Raw genomic sequence first — 17950 nt, 5'->3', positions numbered from 1 at the left:
CACTCCCCCTTTAAGAGGAGAGGCACAGGCCCAAAGGACATCAAGCTGGAGTGTGGATGCCTGTATCCATTGAGGTTTAAGTGTGGACAATCAGAGCAGCGTGACTTTTCTGAAGAAATGGGTTTCTTCCTTTCAAGCAGGGGCGGGCCACGTTGGGCTCCAGAGTGAAGCACACTCTTGACAAGTGTGCTGCGTCTCATGATGCTGTGTCTGCTCTGGTCTCTGGGTGGCAAGTCAGAAAACGATTTCTCCCTCCACAGGGACTCTGTGACTTCTCATTCACAATTGCTGAAGGGCCTTGACAAGGCAAAGCCCGTTATTCCTTTAGAGGGATGCCAATTGCTTTGTTTGATTCAGCTTTTTATTTCCATTTGGACAAAACTACATGGACACACCCACCCCCACCCACCCAGCTTAAATTTGGGGTGGAAATGTAAGATCCCGAGGCCATGAGACGAGTGCATGTCATCCTGGGAGGATGAGGCATTCTAATATTAAAAAAAAATGGGTAAGGAAATGTCACTGATTTGTCACACCCATTGTACATGAGGGCACAGCCAGACAATTATTAGGCTAATGTTTCCAAATAAATTGCTAAACTTTTAGCCCATTCTATTCAGACATTTGAACCCTTTCAGATTCAATAAAAAACTTTTGTTGAATAAAACTTTGTTTCCCAACGTTGAGAGCTGCCAGATTTACGAAACTGCATTATGTTACCTCATTTCCAAATTCTGAATGGACGTCAACTGGACAGTAAAAGAGAAAGAATAATTTGTTTCTGAGAAGGACCAACTACTCAGCCTCTCATTTGTTTCTGGTATCTTTTCCTGCTCGCTCGCACAACTTGCTCCCCCCCTGGCTTGGCGCTTCCTTGGTCCCTCCAATCTTCTTTACACTCTGATATCAGCATCGTCTTGCTTATTCTTTAGTTTTGTTTTTCTTTTGGTCCTTTTCTCACCCACCCTCATTTTTCTGTTTATTTCATTTTTTCTCCCAATATTGTCAATTGACTTCTTCCCCCCCGACTTTCTTTCCTGGCCCGTTTCCCTGCTCTTAACTGATCACAGTGGGGAATTAACTTAGTGTACATAAATAGTTTCGATGATCTTATTTATTGAGTACCGTTACATATTTTAAGAGTCCTGGTCAAATCAAGCATGTAAGAGTTTTATATATTTTGTTCACAAAAGAGAAATTAAGGGACAATGAGCTCATATGATCTCCTGCACCCCTAGTTGATGCTGAAGACAAGAACTTTCATACCAAAGGGAATTGGTGGGGGGAGGAGTTAGGGAAAGGAGGTTAGATAAAGGAATGGACTAAGTGGTAGATAGGTATTAATTTGGTTGGAATGGAGGACAGTAGTCCTCAAGACACAGGAGCAACTAAGGAGTGGAGAGGGGTCAAATTGTGGGAGGATTGCTCGGTGAAACTGTGGAACACAAAGTTGATGACATGCTATGTAAACCCGCAGCTAAGTTACAACAGACAATAAAAGAGTTGTAACAAATGGACACACAGAACCCAAGAGAGGATTTGACTCAGGACATGGAGGATAGGGGTGAGCGACCTCTTACTTTCCCCCCAAAGACTCTCCTAGCTCATTTGTAGTGCAGGGGGCATACAAGATGGAAGATGTTAAAACAAATTCTCCTTCTCCAGCATTTTTCTTCCATTTTTTTTAATAGGCTGATTTACTTCTCCTATCAAGCAGTGAGCCACATGGACTCTGCTACATTGAAACTGCTGAACTTGATGGGTAAGTTATTGGAATGTGTTATTGGAATGTGAATGTTTTATTCCATTGGTTTTTTAATTTATCTCAACGCAAGGTCTTTAGGAATGGTATTTAATTTTTTAATTTCATTTTTAAAAAAAAAGTCTGCATTGCAATGTTCATTTGTTAACCCGTTGACAGTTTATCAACCATTTGTTAATATTGTAATATGAAGAACTTTTGAGAACTGTCTTTTCTCTTGAATTCATTGTCTTTCACCAAGAGCCAGCTCAACAAGTGTGTGGTCATGAATGGATGGTGGTAGCACACGCAGAGTCTTCATTGAAACTCTTTAGAAGGACTGTTAAAATTTCAAGTAATTTTGAAACAAAAGGAGAGAGGAAAGATTAAGCTTCCCCGAGGAAGGGAATGAGGCTACTTTAGAAGGAAGGCTTTTGGGAGCAGAATCAAAGGAAGACAGACGGAGAGAAGAGAGAAATGGACAGTTTGGCATGCAACTTAATTTTCAATTTTGTTCTGTGCCACATGGCAGGACTGTTTCAGAGGGTTCAACTGGTCTGTTTGACACAGGAGGATTTATTGAGCACTTGCATCTTATAGACATTTTATAGTTCTGAGTCAGAATCAAGTTGATGGTTGTGGGCCTTTTTGGGGTAGATACATTTTTGTCATCTAATCCTGCTGTAAGCAAACCAACACAGCTCGAGGCGGACCGACAAAGAATAAAAGAGAAGACAGAAATGATCAATAATATGATCAGAGGATGGCAAACGATGATAAGAAACTACTATAAACTCGTCCTCACAAATTATTTAACAATTTAAATGAAATGGATCACTTCCTCAAACAAAACAAGCCATCACAATTCTTCCAGTAGGAAATAAAATTTTTTTTACTATTCCTATAGTTATGAGGGAAATTGAATTTTTCATTTAAAAAGAAGAGTAATTATCCAGATTGAGATAATTCCACTGTAGAATTTTACCACATATTTAAAGAGAATGAACCCCTTTCAGCACACTGTCTCACAGACTCGAGGAGAGTGGACACTTACCAATTTGCTTATGCAGTTGGTGTTGCCCTGATACCAAAATATAAAATATAAAGCCCAAACACTGTAAACCAATATGCCACATGAATAAAGATGTAAAATCCTTCACAAAATACTAGCAAGTAGAATTTAGCAATATGTATACATATGAATTATACATTATGATCAAGTGGATATTTCAGTGATGAAAAGTGGATTCAATATTAAAAAATGAATCAACTTAATTCATTATATTAACAACTCTGGTATTGACAAAGAATATTGTGTATACTATGGACTACTAGAAAAATGACAAGTCACTTTTAGAAGGAATACAGCCAGCATGCTTCTTAGAAGCAAGGGTGGGTGAGATTTCAGCTTGGTTACTTTGGGCATGTCATTAAGAAAGGACAATTGCTCAAAAAGAACATTGTCTTTGAACAATGTTCAAAGGCAGCAAGGACTAGAACAACTTTCAGTGGGATGGACTGAACAGCCTGAACAGTGGACAGAAACACAGCAATGATTATGAGGACTGTACAGGAATGGGCAATATATTGTTCTTTTATCATCCATAAAGCCACGATGAGTGGGCCTCAACTCAATAGCAACTAACAACAAAGGAGAAAATCCACATGATCATATTATCAAAATATTTGATAAAACTCCCCCTACCAGGCCTCCTACACCCTCCTTCCCATCGATTTTAGATTACTTGTTGTTCTCTTGTCCCTGGGTTTGTTAACACCCACTTCCTTCCCCCCAATTGTACCTTACAAATTGTCTAGACCGGAAGCTGTACACTGGTATAGATAAGAACTGGAAACACAGGGAATCCAGGACAGATAAACCCCTCAGGACCAATAATGAGAGTAGTGATACCAAGAGGGGAAGGGTAAGGTGGGGGCAGAAAGAGGAACTGATTGCAAGGATCTACATATAACCCCCTCCCTGGGGAATGGACAACAGAAAAGTGGGTGAAGGGAGATGTCAGACAGTGTAACACATGACAAAATAATAACAATTTTATAAATTATCAGTGGTTTGTAAGGGAGACGGGGTGGGGAGGGAGGGGAAAAATGAGGAGCTGATACCAAGGACTCAAGTAGAAAGCAAATGTTTTGAGAATGATGATGACAACAAATGTACAAATGTGCTTGACACAATGGATGTATGTATGGATTGTGATAAGAGTTGTACGAGCCCTCAATAAAATGATTAAAACTTTTTTTGGATAATGCTCAACAATTATTCATGATGAAAGCTCTCAGAAAATTAGTAATAGGAACTTCCTCAACTTTCTGAAGACTACCTCCCCAAACTTACAGCTAATATCACACATAATATGAAAGACTGAATACTTTCCCTTGAAAATTAGGAGCAGCACAGCATGTCCACTCTAATCACTTTCATTGAACATAATGCTGGAAGTTTTAGCTGGTGGAAAAACGCCAAGAAAAGCAAATGCAAGACATACTCGTATACAAACGCAGAAATATAATTGTCCTTAGTTGTTGATGATATGTTTGTTTACATAGGACGTTCTGAAGAAACTACAGTAAAATCTCTCTTACAACCCTGTAAGTTTATCAAGATCACAGACTGCAACATAAACATTCAAAATCCAACTGTATTTATATATGATAGCAGTAATTAAAAATAAAGCACAATGTACAATCACTTAAAAGATGAAATACTTAGGTTCAAGAAAATAAAGCATGCACAGAAATTGCATGCTGAATACTTCATCAGGCTGATGAAAGAAATAAAAGACTATCTAAATACCCAGAGAGGCATATGTTCATGCTCTGGAAGGATAAACATAATAAAAATGTCAATTCTCTTCAAACTAGTATACTGGTATAATACAATCCTAGCAGGACTGTTTGTATATAGAGAGAAGATTATTCTACAATGTATATGGTAAAAGCAAAGGAACTAGAATAGCTAAGCTTATTTGGGGAAAATAACGTGGGAGGAAGCAGGGATTCAATTTCCAGATTTCTGTAGCTGCAGATGGGGGAAAGATGGGGCTGCCTGCTCCTGTATTGAGTTAAAATCTCAGAAATCCCCAGAGGCAGTTCTACTCTGTGTCATAGGTTTTTCTGAGTTGGAATTAACTCAATGGCAGTGGGTTTGGTCGGGTATCACTAGTGATTAAGATTGTACTTTTGGTGAAGGATGGGTATATAGATCAGTGTACTTTGAAATAGACTCACACAAATCTGCTCAGCTGGCTTTTGAAGTAAGTGCAAAAGCAATTCAATGGAGGAAGGCTATCCTTTCAACACAAGGCACTAGAGCAATTATCTATCCATAGACAACAAAGGAAACTCATCCTGCCTCACATCTTACACAACAATGAATTCCTATTTCTATTTTAGGGTTAGCTTTAGGGATCTATATGGATGACTTTATACAAGATAGGAAAGATAGCCTGATTAATATTTTATTTGAATAGTCAAAGAGGCTACTTGTTAGTCTAAGTATTTCAACAGCCTGATACCTTTAGAGGCATCGTTCTAACTTTCCTAGTGTTACTCAGTTTATACCACTGAGGTTAGACTTCCGACTTCATGGATGGCAAGATTTCAACCTTAACTTCATATAAGCAACACTGAATGAGGACTTCCTTTGTGATATCTATTCTACTTTGGAACATGAGAAGTCCAAGACATTGAATTTTTAGCATTCTTTAACAGTTTCATGACCAAAATTCAAGACTACAGAGTTTTGAAATCTTGGACTGTTGAACTAGAATATTTTTCCCCTTTAGGTTCTGGTGAATTAAGCTGTGATCTAGTCTACTGTGTGGGAATCAGACACTGAAGGGTAGAACAAGCAGGTGTCTGATTTATGGCTTTTGTTTCTTTTTGTGTTCTTGGGGCTACTTGGGGATATAGAAAGAACATGGCTTACTCTTTCATCCAATTTAAGGATCATCCCTGGCTAGTTGGAGGCAGGATATCAAACAGATCAGACCCCAAACTCTTTGCTCAATTGACCTGACGACTTAAATCCTATTGTGAAAGCCTTTCAGCTCCCTGGATTTTCTTTGGACTGTGACAATATGGTGGATACGTAAGAACTGTAGTGAATGGAAATGATTCCTCTCCTAAAAAGGCGGAACAAAATTCAAAATCATTGAAGAGACCAGGCTTACAGGTTACCTAGGAACCTCTGAGACTATGACTCATAATCATTCTTCAGGGCTGGAACTGAACTCACTCATGGCTTAATGTTCAGCCAGACAATAGACAGGTCTCTAAGGAGAACAACAATACTAGTGAAGCTTTAATACCTCAGACTAATCAGCCATTTGAAATCAAGGGGGCAGCATTTGTCCATGAAAAGGTTTGGAAGGGTTTTGCTGGAAAGAAGAGGAGTAGAGGGGGAACCACAGAGAAGCAATTCAATGAGTGGTGTTGCTTTGAAGGGGTTGCAACGAATGGGATGAGTCAACCTGCGGATGAATTGTTGGGTGTAAAGCTGCTGATCTACTGTGACACTCTTAATCCAATTTACAATGTACCAAAAAAAAGCATTATCCTAGTTTTCATTCTTTCGAAACTATAAACTAAAATAGAGACATTAGACCTAACAGGATTTGACATATATGGAAAATAATTTTTATAATTTTAAGATACTTGGGAAGTATTAAGGGAGAGTGTGATATGTCGTTGACATCATTAACCAAGAGTCTTCAAGATGTTATTAACAAGTATCAGCAGTGTCTGATTGTTCTTCTTTTAGTTTCTACACTGAAAGGGGGAAGCGAGGTATTGAAGAGAATTCTGAGGGGCAAAACCCCAATGATGATAAGCTTTGAGGAAGGACCTGCTGTATTGAATAGCGTCAACAAATGGGGCTGTCTAGTTGGTGTGACTGACTGTTTTAACTGTTTGAACATTTGTTTAAATGGATAGACATATTGGTTCTTTAGCTCCCTGTGTTAGTCTGGGTAGACTAGAGAAACCAGTTCATAAACACGCATATGTATATAAGGGAGAGGTTTATGTACAAAAGGAATTGAACATTGAGAAAACATCCCAACCCAGTCCAGTCCAAGGTCATAAGTCTGATATTAGCCCATATGTCCAATACCAATCTATCAATTCCTCTTCAGACTCACGAAACACATGCAATGAAGCCAAATGCAGGATGATCACAAGCCAGTGGTTAGAAAGTCTTTGGGTCCAGTGGCGTTGTAAGCATCTCAGTGCTGGCAGGGGTCTCTCTGTGACTTCTCCAGCTTCTGAGGTCTGGTTGTGTCCACGGGGCTTGTCTTCTGCAATGTCTCCCAGGGAGTAGCAGAGAGAGAGAGAGAGAGAGAGAGAGAGAGAGACAGAGACAGAGATGTCTTTTGCCTCCAAGAAGGAAGTACCAGATTCCCCAGAATTCTCAGGATAAGGCCATGCCCACACAGAAGTCTCACTGGCCATCTCCAGATTGACAGCCTAGACTCCCCCCCTATACTCTTAATCCTTAAATTGACACCAGTTTAGATGACCACCACACCCCCATAACACTTTTTGTCATCAAGCCCAGCTCCATTTCTGCCTCATCTATTACATTCTTCTTAACCATCTTAATCCCTATTCAACTCTGCTTCCTGGATCTTTTTTTTTTTTTTTCTAGTTGATTCACAGGTGAGTTGTTACACTTTCCTTATCTGATTCTGACTTCCATGGCCACCATCCTGCTTCCTGAATCTTGACTGAGATTCCTTTCTTAAAAAACACACTCTAATTGTATGTGCAACTTAGTGTTTCCCACTGGTATTCTTTGCGTTGAGTTTGTCATTTCCTACCATGATTGTGAGCTCAGACACTCGCTTCTCCATGCCCTAAACTCCATGATGTCATGACTGCACATGTAATTTCATATGGTGCTGTTTGCTTTTGTTACTTACCAGCGGTTTTCCTCAAGAGCACAGTGATTCTCTTAAGACAGCCTTAAGTATCATGGGGTGACTGTAGTATATAATAAACCAATATCTGCTGACTAAATGAACCTGCCTATACACATTTCTCTAAGACAGAACTCGAGCAGGTGATTTTTAATATACTGCAGAATTAGATTGAACTCGGTGGGAAATTTGGGTGGCAAGCGCTTAAACAGAAGACATGAGTAATGGTCAGAAGCCCTTCGCTGGGGCCATTTTATGACCAGGGCTTTTAAAAATTAAAGTTGATAGCAAAATGGAAGTGAAAGGTAACAGGATTTTTCCATGAACTTTTGGAAGCCTTTTGTATGTGTGGTCTTACCTGGAAGGAAATGATTAGCCAGGTGTGACCTGCTGAGCTCTGAGTTCCTGTTTGGTTCCATGATTCTAGATTTTGGGGATTCTTGCCTTGTGTCTCTAGGAAAAAGAAAACTGTATTTTTTTTCCCATTTAAATTTCAGCTACTGTAAAACAGCCATGACCATCTTTTGCAAGTGAAACGCCTATGTAGATAGGAGACGCTAGAGTGACATTGACCTTCCTTTTTTTGGCAACTGCGTTCCCATTCCTAATGTGTTTTGTAACTCATGCATGCTGTCTGAGTAGGTTCGAATGAAACCATATTTATTCTGTCCTCGGTTCTTTCAAATAGCAAAACAGATTACTGTGTTGTTATACAGATGTGCTCTGGGTGGCAGGCCAACTCGGAGGAGCCCAGGAAGCCCCACCTCCTTTCAGAGTGTGTGAGAAGCGTGAATGACATGCAAAGGGAGTTTCTTGGCTCTTTTGGGCTGCGTCTCACATGTGTCGCGCCTGCCTGCTTTATGTATGTAAGATACCGTGGGGCTGTTCCGTATAAACGTTTCATGTCCCGTTGTTTCATTTCACAGGGAGACGAACCTCAAAGTCCGCCATGCGTTATCAGTTACTTCAGAACTAGGAGCAGATATGAGCCGGCTTGCAGAGTTTGATGGTAAGTGGTTCGAACAGACAAACAAACAAAAATCTCTAAACCCAAAAGCAAAAGCCACAGACTGATGATCTGAGATCCAGTTTATGTTTCTTTTACTTTGGTGGGAGGACCTGGAATGCTCCAGCCATGACAGCCTCTGAGCTCTTCTCACGGTCAAGTTTAGCAATGTTTAGAGTTCATCATTCATTTCCCCCATGTCTTCTCTTCTCTACGTCTTTTCTCCTCCAGTGCCACCACGCCCTTTGCTCGCCTGACGTTGGCCTCTCTGGCCTTGGCAGATTTGCAGAGGTTGAGTATAGACATGGTTTTGTCACGAGCACTGTGTCCAGCCCATTCTGGCTCCATAGCAAGAGCCAAACACTGGATTGTAAATGTCACGAAGACAGTAATTTTTCCCCACATATGGTTTGCATCGTGCACAGTGTCTAGCATAACATCTGGAAGAAAGTAGGTGTTCAGGAAAAACCTTTGGATTTATTAATTATCTGTTAGTTGTTTCCCATTGTTTTACATCCTGGTCTTGTTCACCCCACTTTCATATTGTCCACACTAGTCCTCGCCTGCTCAGCATGGTCTCCCTTGCTTCGTAAAGCCGTTCTTCTTAAGCATTCCTGGAATAGCTTCGAGAGATTGCCATTGCAGGGATTTATGCGTGTTAGGGTTGAGAGACTACAGAGAAGCAACATCGTTTGTTCAAGAGTCAAAAGAAAGACCACCCATGATAGGATTTTAGGCACCAGGTTAGACTCTGGGGATAGATTTGGGAGCCACCCTACCAATTCTTAATGGGCTCTTGCTTTGTTGCTGGGCGCTGTGGTATCAGATCCGACTCACAGTGGCCCTATGAACAAGAAGTTTGGCTCTGAGTATCAAGCTTTTCATATCGAGGGTTTCTTTCTGATGAAGGAATCTTTCTGCATTTGAGACCCCCTTCAATAATGGTTTCTTTGAGGTCCACTCAAGGAAAAGGTGGACAGAAATTAGAGGATAATCTCAAGAGTTAAAGTAAGGCGAATCTCCAGTTTAAAGTTTCTGAGGTACTTACCTTTGAATTAAATTGCTTGCACTTGGTATTTGTTGTAAACTCTTTCTGGATTCTGTGACTATTTTAATTTCTTAAGTGAGTGCTGTTATAACAAATGTTAATGGAAAAATGTTTTTGTAGATTGAGATTTAAGTTAGGGGAATAGCCAGGAAGCGTTGAATGGTGTAAGAAATATTTTGATTAGATTAAAACTAATTATATATTTTCTACCAAGTCTTTTTTTCAATGACATTTTAGTGTTACCTAAGTCCCAGGAAAGTCAATCGTGCTTCTGAATCAAAATACTTGCTTAAAACACGTCATGAATATTTACGGTGTCCTCAGAGAGTCACCCAAACATCATTGAGCATGATTCATTTATTTCCTGGAAGAATTATATCTTTCTACCTCTATCAATTCATGAGGAGGTAGAGATGAATGGCTTTTAGTAGTCTTTAACAGCCACAAGCAGAAAAAAATTGTTATGATGGTTCCGTTCCTTCCACTGATGTTGTCGCAGATAGCCTAGCCTACCAGCGAGGCACAAATAATCCCACAGTCTTAGGAGTCTAGACACTGTCAGGGTTTGTTTCTTTCTCATGTGACCTTCTCATGCGGCCTTCTCGACCTTGTAGCTATGGACTATGCACTAGTGACCTTGAAGGTCACCATAGCAAGAGAAGGGTAAGATACAGGCATGGCACTCTTAACTATATGACTTTCACAAACATTTTATTACCTCGTACTAGTGGTCTAGCTTCTACCTCACAGGAAGGGAGACTGGGAAATAACATAAGTACTCTGTAATCGATTTGTTTCCTGAAGGTTTATTGTCCATCTGCTGCCATGCGTAGTCTACATGGCAGCAGATGGACAATAGACAATTAGGAAACAAATCAATTATAGCGTATGCACACTGGCATGTACCAACTTCCTTAAGACAATCCCAGCACATAGTAGGTGCTCAAGAAATCTTCATGGAATGAATGGCCACGGTGCCAGGGAATGGGGCGGGATTCGCACCGGGTTTCGGAAAGCACAGAGGACAGAGAAAGGTTGGGGAGTGGAACTTGGAACAATGAAGGGAGAAGTCAGTTCTTGAGGGAGTCTTGTTGGACAAGCACGAGCGCTGATTCCCTCTGAGAAAGCAAGTCTCTGGGAGACAGATCATGTGATGGTTCCCTTCTCCAAGTGAAATTTAACATGGAAATAGCAAATCAAGGCAGTATAGGAAGTGCTGTTCAAGGCTGAAGCAAGGGCACTTTTCTTAAAAACGCTGCCATTCACCAAGAGCAAGCTATTCCTTTAAAAAGGAAGGATGACTGAACTTTGGAGAGGCTGAGGGACTTGCTTAGAGAGAACAATAATCTTTCTTTTGTACTTCATAGAATTTAACTTTTAAGTCAATTAATACCATTTGCTAACAAACAAACAAACAAACAAATAAAAAACCAATCCAAACCCACTGCCAAAGAGTTGATTTGGACTCATAGTTACCCTAAGGATCTCTTCCGAGACTCTAAGGGGGCACTCTGTCTCCTTTCAATCTTGCCGATCAACCAGTGGGTTGGGACTGCTGACGTTGCAATCAGCAGCCCAAGGTCAGATATGATCTCAGTTTACTTCACACGGTATGGATAATCCACCAAATGCCCAACATATAATCATTTTTCCAAATAAGGCAGCACAGACCTCTCTCATATATATACACACACACACTTAAGCTGTGGTTACTTTTCAGAAAATATATCATACCAACTTCCTGAGACTGGTACAGTTCTGGGCAAGGTTTCCGTTTTTATTCTTAAATTAAAAGTTTGATTTCAACCTGTCTACAAGTTCAGGTAGCATTGTGTTCTGGGGGTTTGTTGTGCTGGGGGGCTCTTCAGTAGGTTCCGACTTGTATCGATTCTGTACAACAGAACAAAATGCTTCCTGTTCCGGCCCCTCCTCCAAACTGTTATGTTTTAGGGCCCATTGTTGGAGCTACTGTATCCATCTCCCTGTGGTAGTAGAGGGGGCTGCTTCTTTTTTTCTGCCCTGGATTTTCCCAAGCATAATGTCCCTTTCCAGGGATTATTCTCTCCTGATAAGATGACTAAAGGAAATGAGGCTCAGTCTCACCATCCTCGCTACTAAGGAGCATTCCGGCTGGACTTCTTCCAAGAAAGATTTGCTCGTTCTTTTTTATAAAAATTATTTTATTAGGGACTGGTACAACTCTTATCACAATCCATGATTTGCTCGTTCTTTTGGCAGTCCATGGTATTTTCCACATTCTTCTCCAGCACCAGGATTCAAATGCATCAGTTCTTCTTCAATCTTTGTATGCTTTGTCCAACTTTCACATGCAGATGAGGTGATTAAAAAGACCTCAACTTGGGTCAAGGACACCTTAGTCCTCAAAGTGACAGCCTTTCATGCGTTTGGCTTGTTATAAGATGATTTCTTGCTTTTAAAAAAAAATCTGTAGATTTTCTGTTAAAGCAGCCAATATTAAGAGCCAAGAGTTGGACAGCTAAGAAATTCTAACTCCTTCCCATATGGCTTTTACTATTAGGCAGTGCTTGGTTTTCCTCTGTCAGTCTCTTTCTTAGCCATCGTTCTTGCCCTCTTTCCATGGTACACTCCCTCACCCAGACGCACTCATACACCCGTACGTACACACATTGCTCTCCGTGCTCCTCCCCCACCCTCGCTCCTCTTTCCTTCCCTCCCTCTTGCGTTCTTTCTCTTCTCTGCATTCCCTGTTTTTCTACCACTCTTTGTACTAGTTTGCTGATTTTCTTCACCTGTGCCTTTTGTCTTTTTCATTCTTGTCATCCTTTGTCACTTCTGTCTTCTTCACTCTCTCCATACTCATTCCTTTACGCAGCATCTTTAACTAGAGTGGAGCTGCAACACAAAGCAGGATTATATAATATCCCCACGCTTTACTTTCAACAGCCTTTGGCTTAGTGTTATTCCTTCATTTCTTTCTCCACTCCTTCTTCCTTGTCTTCTTTCTTCATCTTTGTCACCATTAGGTATCAATAGATTTGAGTTTCTTCTCGGCTGAGTAGAGAAACATGGCCCTGAGGCACGGTCATTAAAAGATACTGCGGCTTTTGTACTCTTTAATTCAAAGTCTGATAGCGTCATGGTGCACATTTGGAATTGCTTTGCCGCACTGTGGCAAGTGTAGCACACTAGCTGAAGTGCTCTGTCTGTGCTAAGTATATCTTTAGCTTGTGACTTCTGGGCAAGCCTGGGTTTGGCACTGTTTGTGCTTCGAGTCACCCTGTGGTTTTACTTCTGAGACTTGCCAAAATACTTTCTCTAGCCCTAAGAAAAATCCCCATTGGAGACTTCAAAGCTGGTGCACCGAAGGCTAAAACTGAGATGGGTTGTGCCTTGTGCCTGTCACAAGTCTCCTAGGTGCCTCACTTTTACATTTATTCTCAGAAGTAGTGCCTTGCTGGAGACTTCCTGAGGAATGGCATGAACTCGACTCATTCATTCACTCAGTCACTCATTCATCCATTTATTTAGCCAATGTATAATGAAGACAATGCCAAGGATTGCATCTGGGGACAAAATGGTCAATAAGTCAAACCCAGTCTTGCCCTCACAGAACTTATAGCCCAGAAGAAAAGACAGATTTGAATAGTATGTGTCCACAAGAAGTCTTGAGTAAAGCATAGGTCCTCAAGTCCTGAAGCCCTGAACGTGATGTTGACCCACGAACAAGTGTTCACTTTGTTCCTGGAACCGTGCTAAGTGAGTGCATCTACTAGTGTTTGAATCTTTGTAGCCCTGGGAGAGAGATTATGATTGGTTCCAACTTATGGACAAGGAATCTATGACACAAGCATTCAATATCGTGCTCAATATCATATACTACAAAGTGGATGTTGTTGGTCTTACAAAATACTACCCTGTGATCTCTAGTGTAGTTTCGGTCACCAGTGCCATATTTTCTAATTACAGGTCCTTCCTTGGTTTCAGTTTTTGCATTCCGGTCACCAGGAGTTGCCTGGTTGCATCTCGATTCCATGTCTGAGCAATTACAGACTGCAGTAATTTGGAGAAATCTTTGGTTTAAAAGCAACTGTATATGTGGACCTCACCAAAAGATTACTGAGGAATCAAATGGACTATCTCGTAGTGGAAAGAGACCACGGAGGAAGTCAATGTCACTATCAGAACAAAACCAAAGGTTGGACGGCTCCTATGCCAGTTCATCGTGAGCTGGAGAAAATAAAAACAAGCACATGGAAGCCAAAGTATACCCCTGGGTTATCCTACCTGAATTTAGAGACTATCTCAAGAATAGGTTTGATGCCATAAACATCAGTGAGATGAGTGGTGGGATGATATTCGAAGACATCATATATGAAAAAGCAAAAGTTATCGAGTTATTAAAATGTCTCCAAAGAGACTTTGAAACTTTCTCTTGAGCACAGAGTAGCTAAAGTAGACAGAAGAACTGATGAAGTAAAAGAAGTGAATGGAAGATTTCAAAGGCTGACTCAAGAAGACTCAAGTTTGGTCATGAAACGTGCGAAGACATGAGATTAGTAAGCCCAAAGGGAAGAAGGAACATACTAACCAATTCTCAACCTCAAGGAAAAATTCAAGACTCAAGTTGCAATGTTGAAGGATTCTAGGTGTAAAACATGAAAGGACATAGGAAACATTAAAATAAGATAGAGGGGACACGCAGCTCCTGTGCCAAAAGAATTGGTCAATATTCCACCATTTCAAGAGGTAGCATATGATCAATCAACAATGTTACTGAAGAAAGCAGCCCAAGCTGCTCTGAAGGCATTGGCAGTGGTGGATTGCTCAATAAACAAGGCAAGCCTGGGCTTACTTGTGTTGACTTACTGATTTGTGGTGAATGATTTCACATTCTTTTCACTACCTCAAAGATTCTGCTTCTAGGTTTGGCTAGCATCCATTTCTTCCCAAACCACAGCACTTTCCTAAAGAATTCAAGCCTCTTTCAATGTACAGTGCATGAAAGGAAGAGAGCACATGGTGAGCAAGATAAGCAAGCACATGGTTACATGTGAAACAGTTCACAAAGGATTAGTAAGTAAGTAAAGCACAAGTAAGCTCAGGCTTACCCCACTTATTGGCGAATACTTTCTTGGGTGCTGGCAGAAGACAAGGATCCTGGCATGGACAAAATGCCAAGGGAGATGTTCCGCAAACAGATCCGATGCTGGAAGCATGCACTATGCTAAGAAATTTGGAAGACAGCTACTTGGTCAACCAACTGGAAAAAAAAATCTATATTTTTGCCCATTTCAAAGAAAGATGACATAATAAAATGTGGAAATTATTGAACCATATCATTAATATTACATGCAAGTAAAATTTTGCTGAAGATATGAAAAAATGGAAGAGGCACATAGAACAAAAGGCAGGTGCCAGAGCAGATCAAGAGAATATTGCATGGTTTTAAATCAGAAAAAGTGTTGTATACCATATTTATTCAAGTTTCATATGAAATACATAATTTGAGAAGGTGGGTTATGTGATGAAGAATGCGGCATCGGCTGGGAGGAAGACTCATTAGCACCCGAGATAAGCAGACGACATAACCTTGCCTGTTGAAAATGAAGAGAATTTGAAGCATTTACTGAGGAAGATAAAAAAACTACAGCCTTTAGTATGTTTTATACCTCAACACAAAGAAAATAGACATCTTCACAACTGGACCAATCGGCAAAATCATGATAAATGGAGAAGAAATTATGAAAGTTAACAAGGATTTCATTTTACTTGAATTCATAATTGATGCCCATCTAAGAAGCAGTCATGAAATCAAATGATGCATTGCACTGGACAATTTTTTGTTGTTGCAAAACACTTGTTTAAAGTGTTACAAAGAAAAGTGCCACTTTGTGGACTAAGATGCACCTGACCAAGCTATGGTAATTTCAATTGCTTTATATTCCTGTAAAAGCTAGGCAATGAATAATGAAGATCAAAAAAGAATCAATGCCTTAGAATGATGGTGCCAAGGAAGAATACTGACTATATGGTGAATTTCAAGAAGAATGAATAAATCTGCGTTGGAATAAGTACAGCTAGAATGGTCCTTAGAAGGGTGAATGAGGAGATTTTGTCCTTCATGTTTGGGGCATGTTGTCAGGAGGTTCTGGTCCCTGGAGAAGAATGTCATGCATGGTAAAGTAGAGGATCAGCAAAACAGAGGAAGACCCTCACTGAGATGGATTGACACAGCGGCTGCCACAATGGACAACAACACAGCAACAATGTGAGCATGGCACAGGAACAGGCAGTTGTTTGCTCTGTTACCCCTGGGGTAGATATGAATTGGAAATGATCCGAGAGTACTCCAGATTGTGAACCCAAGGGTGCTGTCAACATCGACTCTACAAATGGACATAAAGTCCAAACACTAAAGTCTAAGCAGAGAGGGAGTATTAGAAAAGGATGGAAATTGATCACAATAGCTTATCTACTCCTGACCAGGGTAGGAAGTAAGTTCTAAAGTACTTACTGTCCATTTAAAGGTGCAAAAGGAAATACCCGAGGCAAAGCCCATCCAGGACTCAGATGCTGTCATTCTATTTATTTTTTTCAGTAGAACTGCTCTGAGGAATGCTGAGGGTTAGGTCCCCAAGAAGGGCTTCTACAAGAGCCCGTCAAATGTAGAAGGAACCAGAGCACCCATGATAGAGTTTGGCTTATGCAGGTAAATCCATCTATTGTGAAATCTCTCATACAAATATCATTATACATTTCAAGCATCAGGAACAATTGGAACGATACGGATACAAAGAGACACATAACACGATCTCGTATTAGAACAAATAGAAGACTACATGGAGTGGGCTTTTAGTTCCCTTGTTGAAAACTTATTGGTGTTTGAAAGCTTTTACAAATAACTGGAGATATTTTTCAATGATCTATTTGTAAACTGGGTGCTCCTACGCCTTTGGGAAAGTGCTGGATGTAAATTGTGCAAATGTGTCTAAGGATCTTTTGCATATTGTTACTGTCTGGGCTGAGATCTGTTTTTTGCAACTTATGACAAGTTTACATATTTTGTATGATTGTTAATACTGAATTCTGAACCCAGGGAAGGTTGACTCTTTATTTCAGGAATCTTTGTGTATTTTGTGGTTTTTTTCTCTAAAGAATAGCATGTGTGTAATTAGAACTCAGAAAAGCATTTCTATTTGGTTAAAAATACATTAAAAAAGGGGGGGGGCCTGGGTTAGTATCTTGTGACTTTTTGCTTTACCAAACAGCTTTACTATTCACCTGGACAGAAGTACAGTCCAACAGTGTAGTTGGTGTGGCTGTATGCGACATCGACTCCCTGTCAAGATCTGAGGATGGCTTTTCTCATTATTGTTGGTGCCGACATGGCCATAACAGTGGGGATAACATGTGACTGAGGCTCGATTGTTGAAGAAGGAAGAGGTTTGGAAAATAAAAAGGTGGCATTTTTGTTTCAAAGAAGGAAAAAAAAAAGCAGTACAACCACCAGGTCTTCTCTAAGAAACTCAGGCTGGAGAAGAAAGACAGACGGATTTGGACAGCAGTAGTGACTCCTGGGTGCTTGGTATTCCGGGAGGGTTATAGTGCAGGTCGTCAAGAACTACTGCTATTACTAACACGTGCAAATAAATTAAGCCATCTTCCCGGGAAAGCCATGGCAGTGTGCCATGCCACAGCCATGGCAGGGTGGCAGCATTTGCATTTTCATAATAAACGACACATTTCCAATTTGAGTTAACTGTTTTAATTTAAAAAGTTTTTAAGTCTGGTAATTAACCAGTAATGAAATTGGCTACCTACCGTACTTGTTCAGTGTGGTCTAGGGTGTATCTATGTGACTGGGAACTGGATGAATGGCTACTTGCTTTCGTAGCTTTTTTCTTCAAAGGGGCAGACAAATGGAGCTAGCTTGTTTGACTATGCTTCATTATTGAATCCTCCCTTGTTTTGTTATTATTAAAGAGGAGTATCTTGTCACCAGGTATCTTGTCAGTAGAACGTCTCTCAGGGAGTGAGTCTTGAGTCTTGTCAGTAGAGAGTCTCCTAAGGAGTCTCTTTAAGGGAGCAGAGGAAGAGTCTCTCCCACCTCCAAGGAGGAAATCCAGAAATTCCCAGAATCCTCAGGGGAAGGCCATGCCCACACAGAGGCCTCATTAGCTATGACCCGAATGACAGGCTTGACTCCACCCCTTCTTTCTTTTGTGTGTGTGTGT

General features: G+C 40.5%; 1 protein-coding gene across 1 annotated transcript in view; it reads left to right on the top strand.

Annotated features, from left to right (window-relative positions):
- The window catches only part of ATP8B4 (ATPase phospholipid transporting 8B4 (putative)), a 254036-nt gene that overhangs the window by 131725 nt on the left and 104361 nt on the right, over positions 1-17950 (top strand). The window contains exons 8-9 of the mRNA XM_045286465.1: positions 1692-1762; positions 8607-8689. Coding sequence (XP_045142400.1) covers positions 1692-1762; positions 8607-8689 — 154 coding nt within the window. The remainder of the gene's footprint in view (positions 1-1691; positions 1763-8606; positions 8690-17950) is intronic.

Source organism: Echinops telfairi, unplaced genomic scaffold (genome assembly GCF_000313985.2).
Source record: "Echinops telfairi isolate 266 unplaced genomic scaffold, ASM31398v2 ScPeMD7_8;HRSCAF=38, whole genome shotgun sequence".
Taxonomy (NCBI): Eukaryota; Metazoa; Chordata; class Mammalia; order Afrosoricida; family Tenrecidae; genus Echinops; species Echinops telfairi.
Note: the sequence above shows the minus strand (reverse complement) of the source record. Positions and strands in the feature narration are given on the sequence as shown.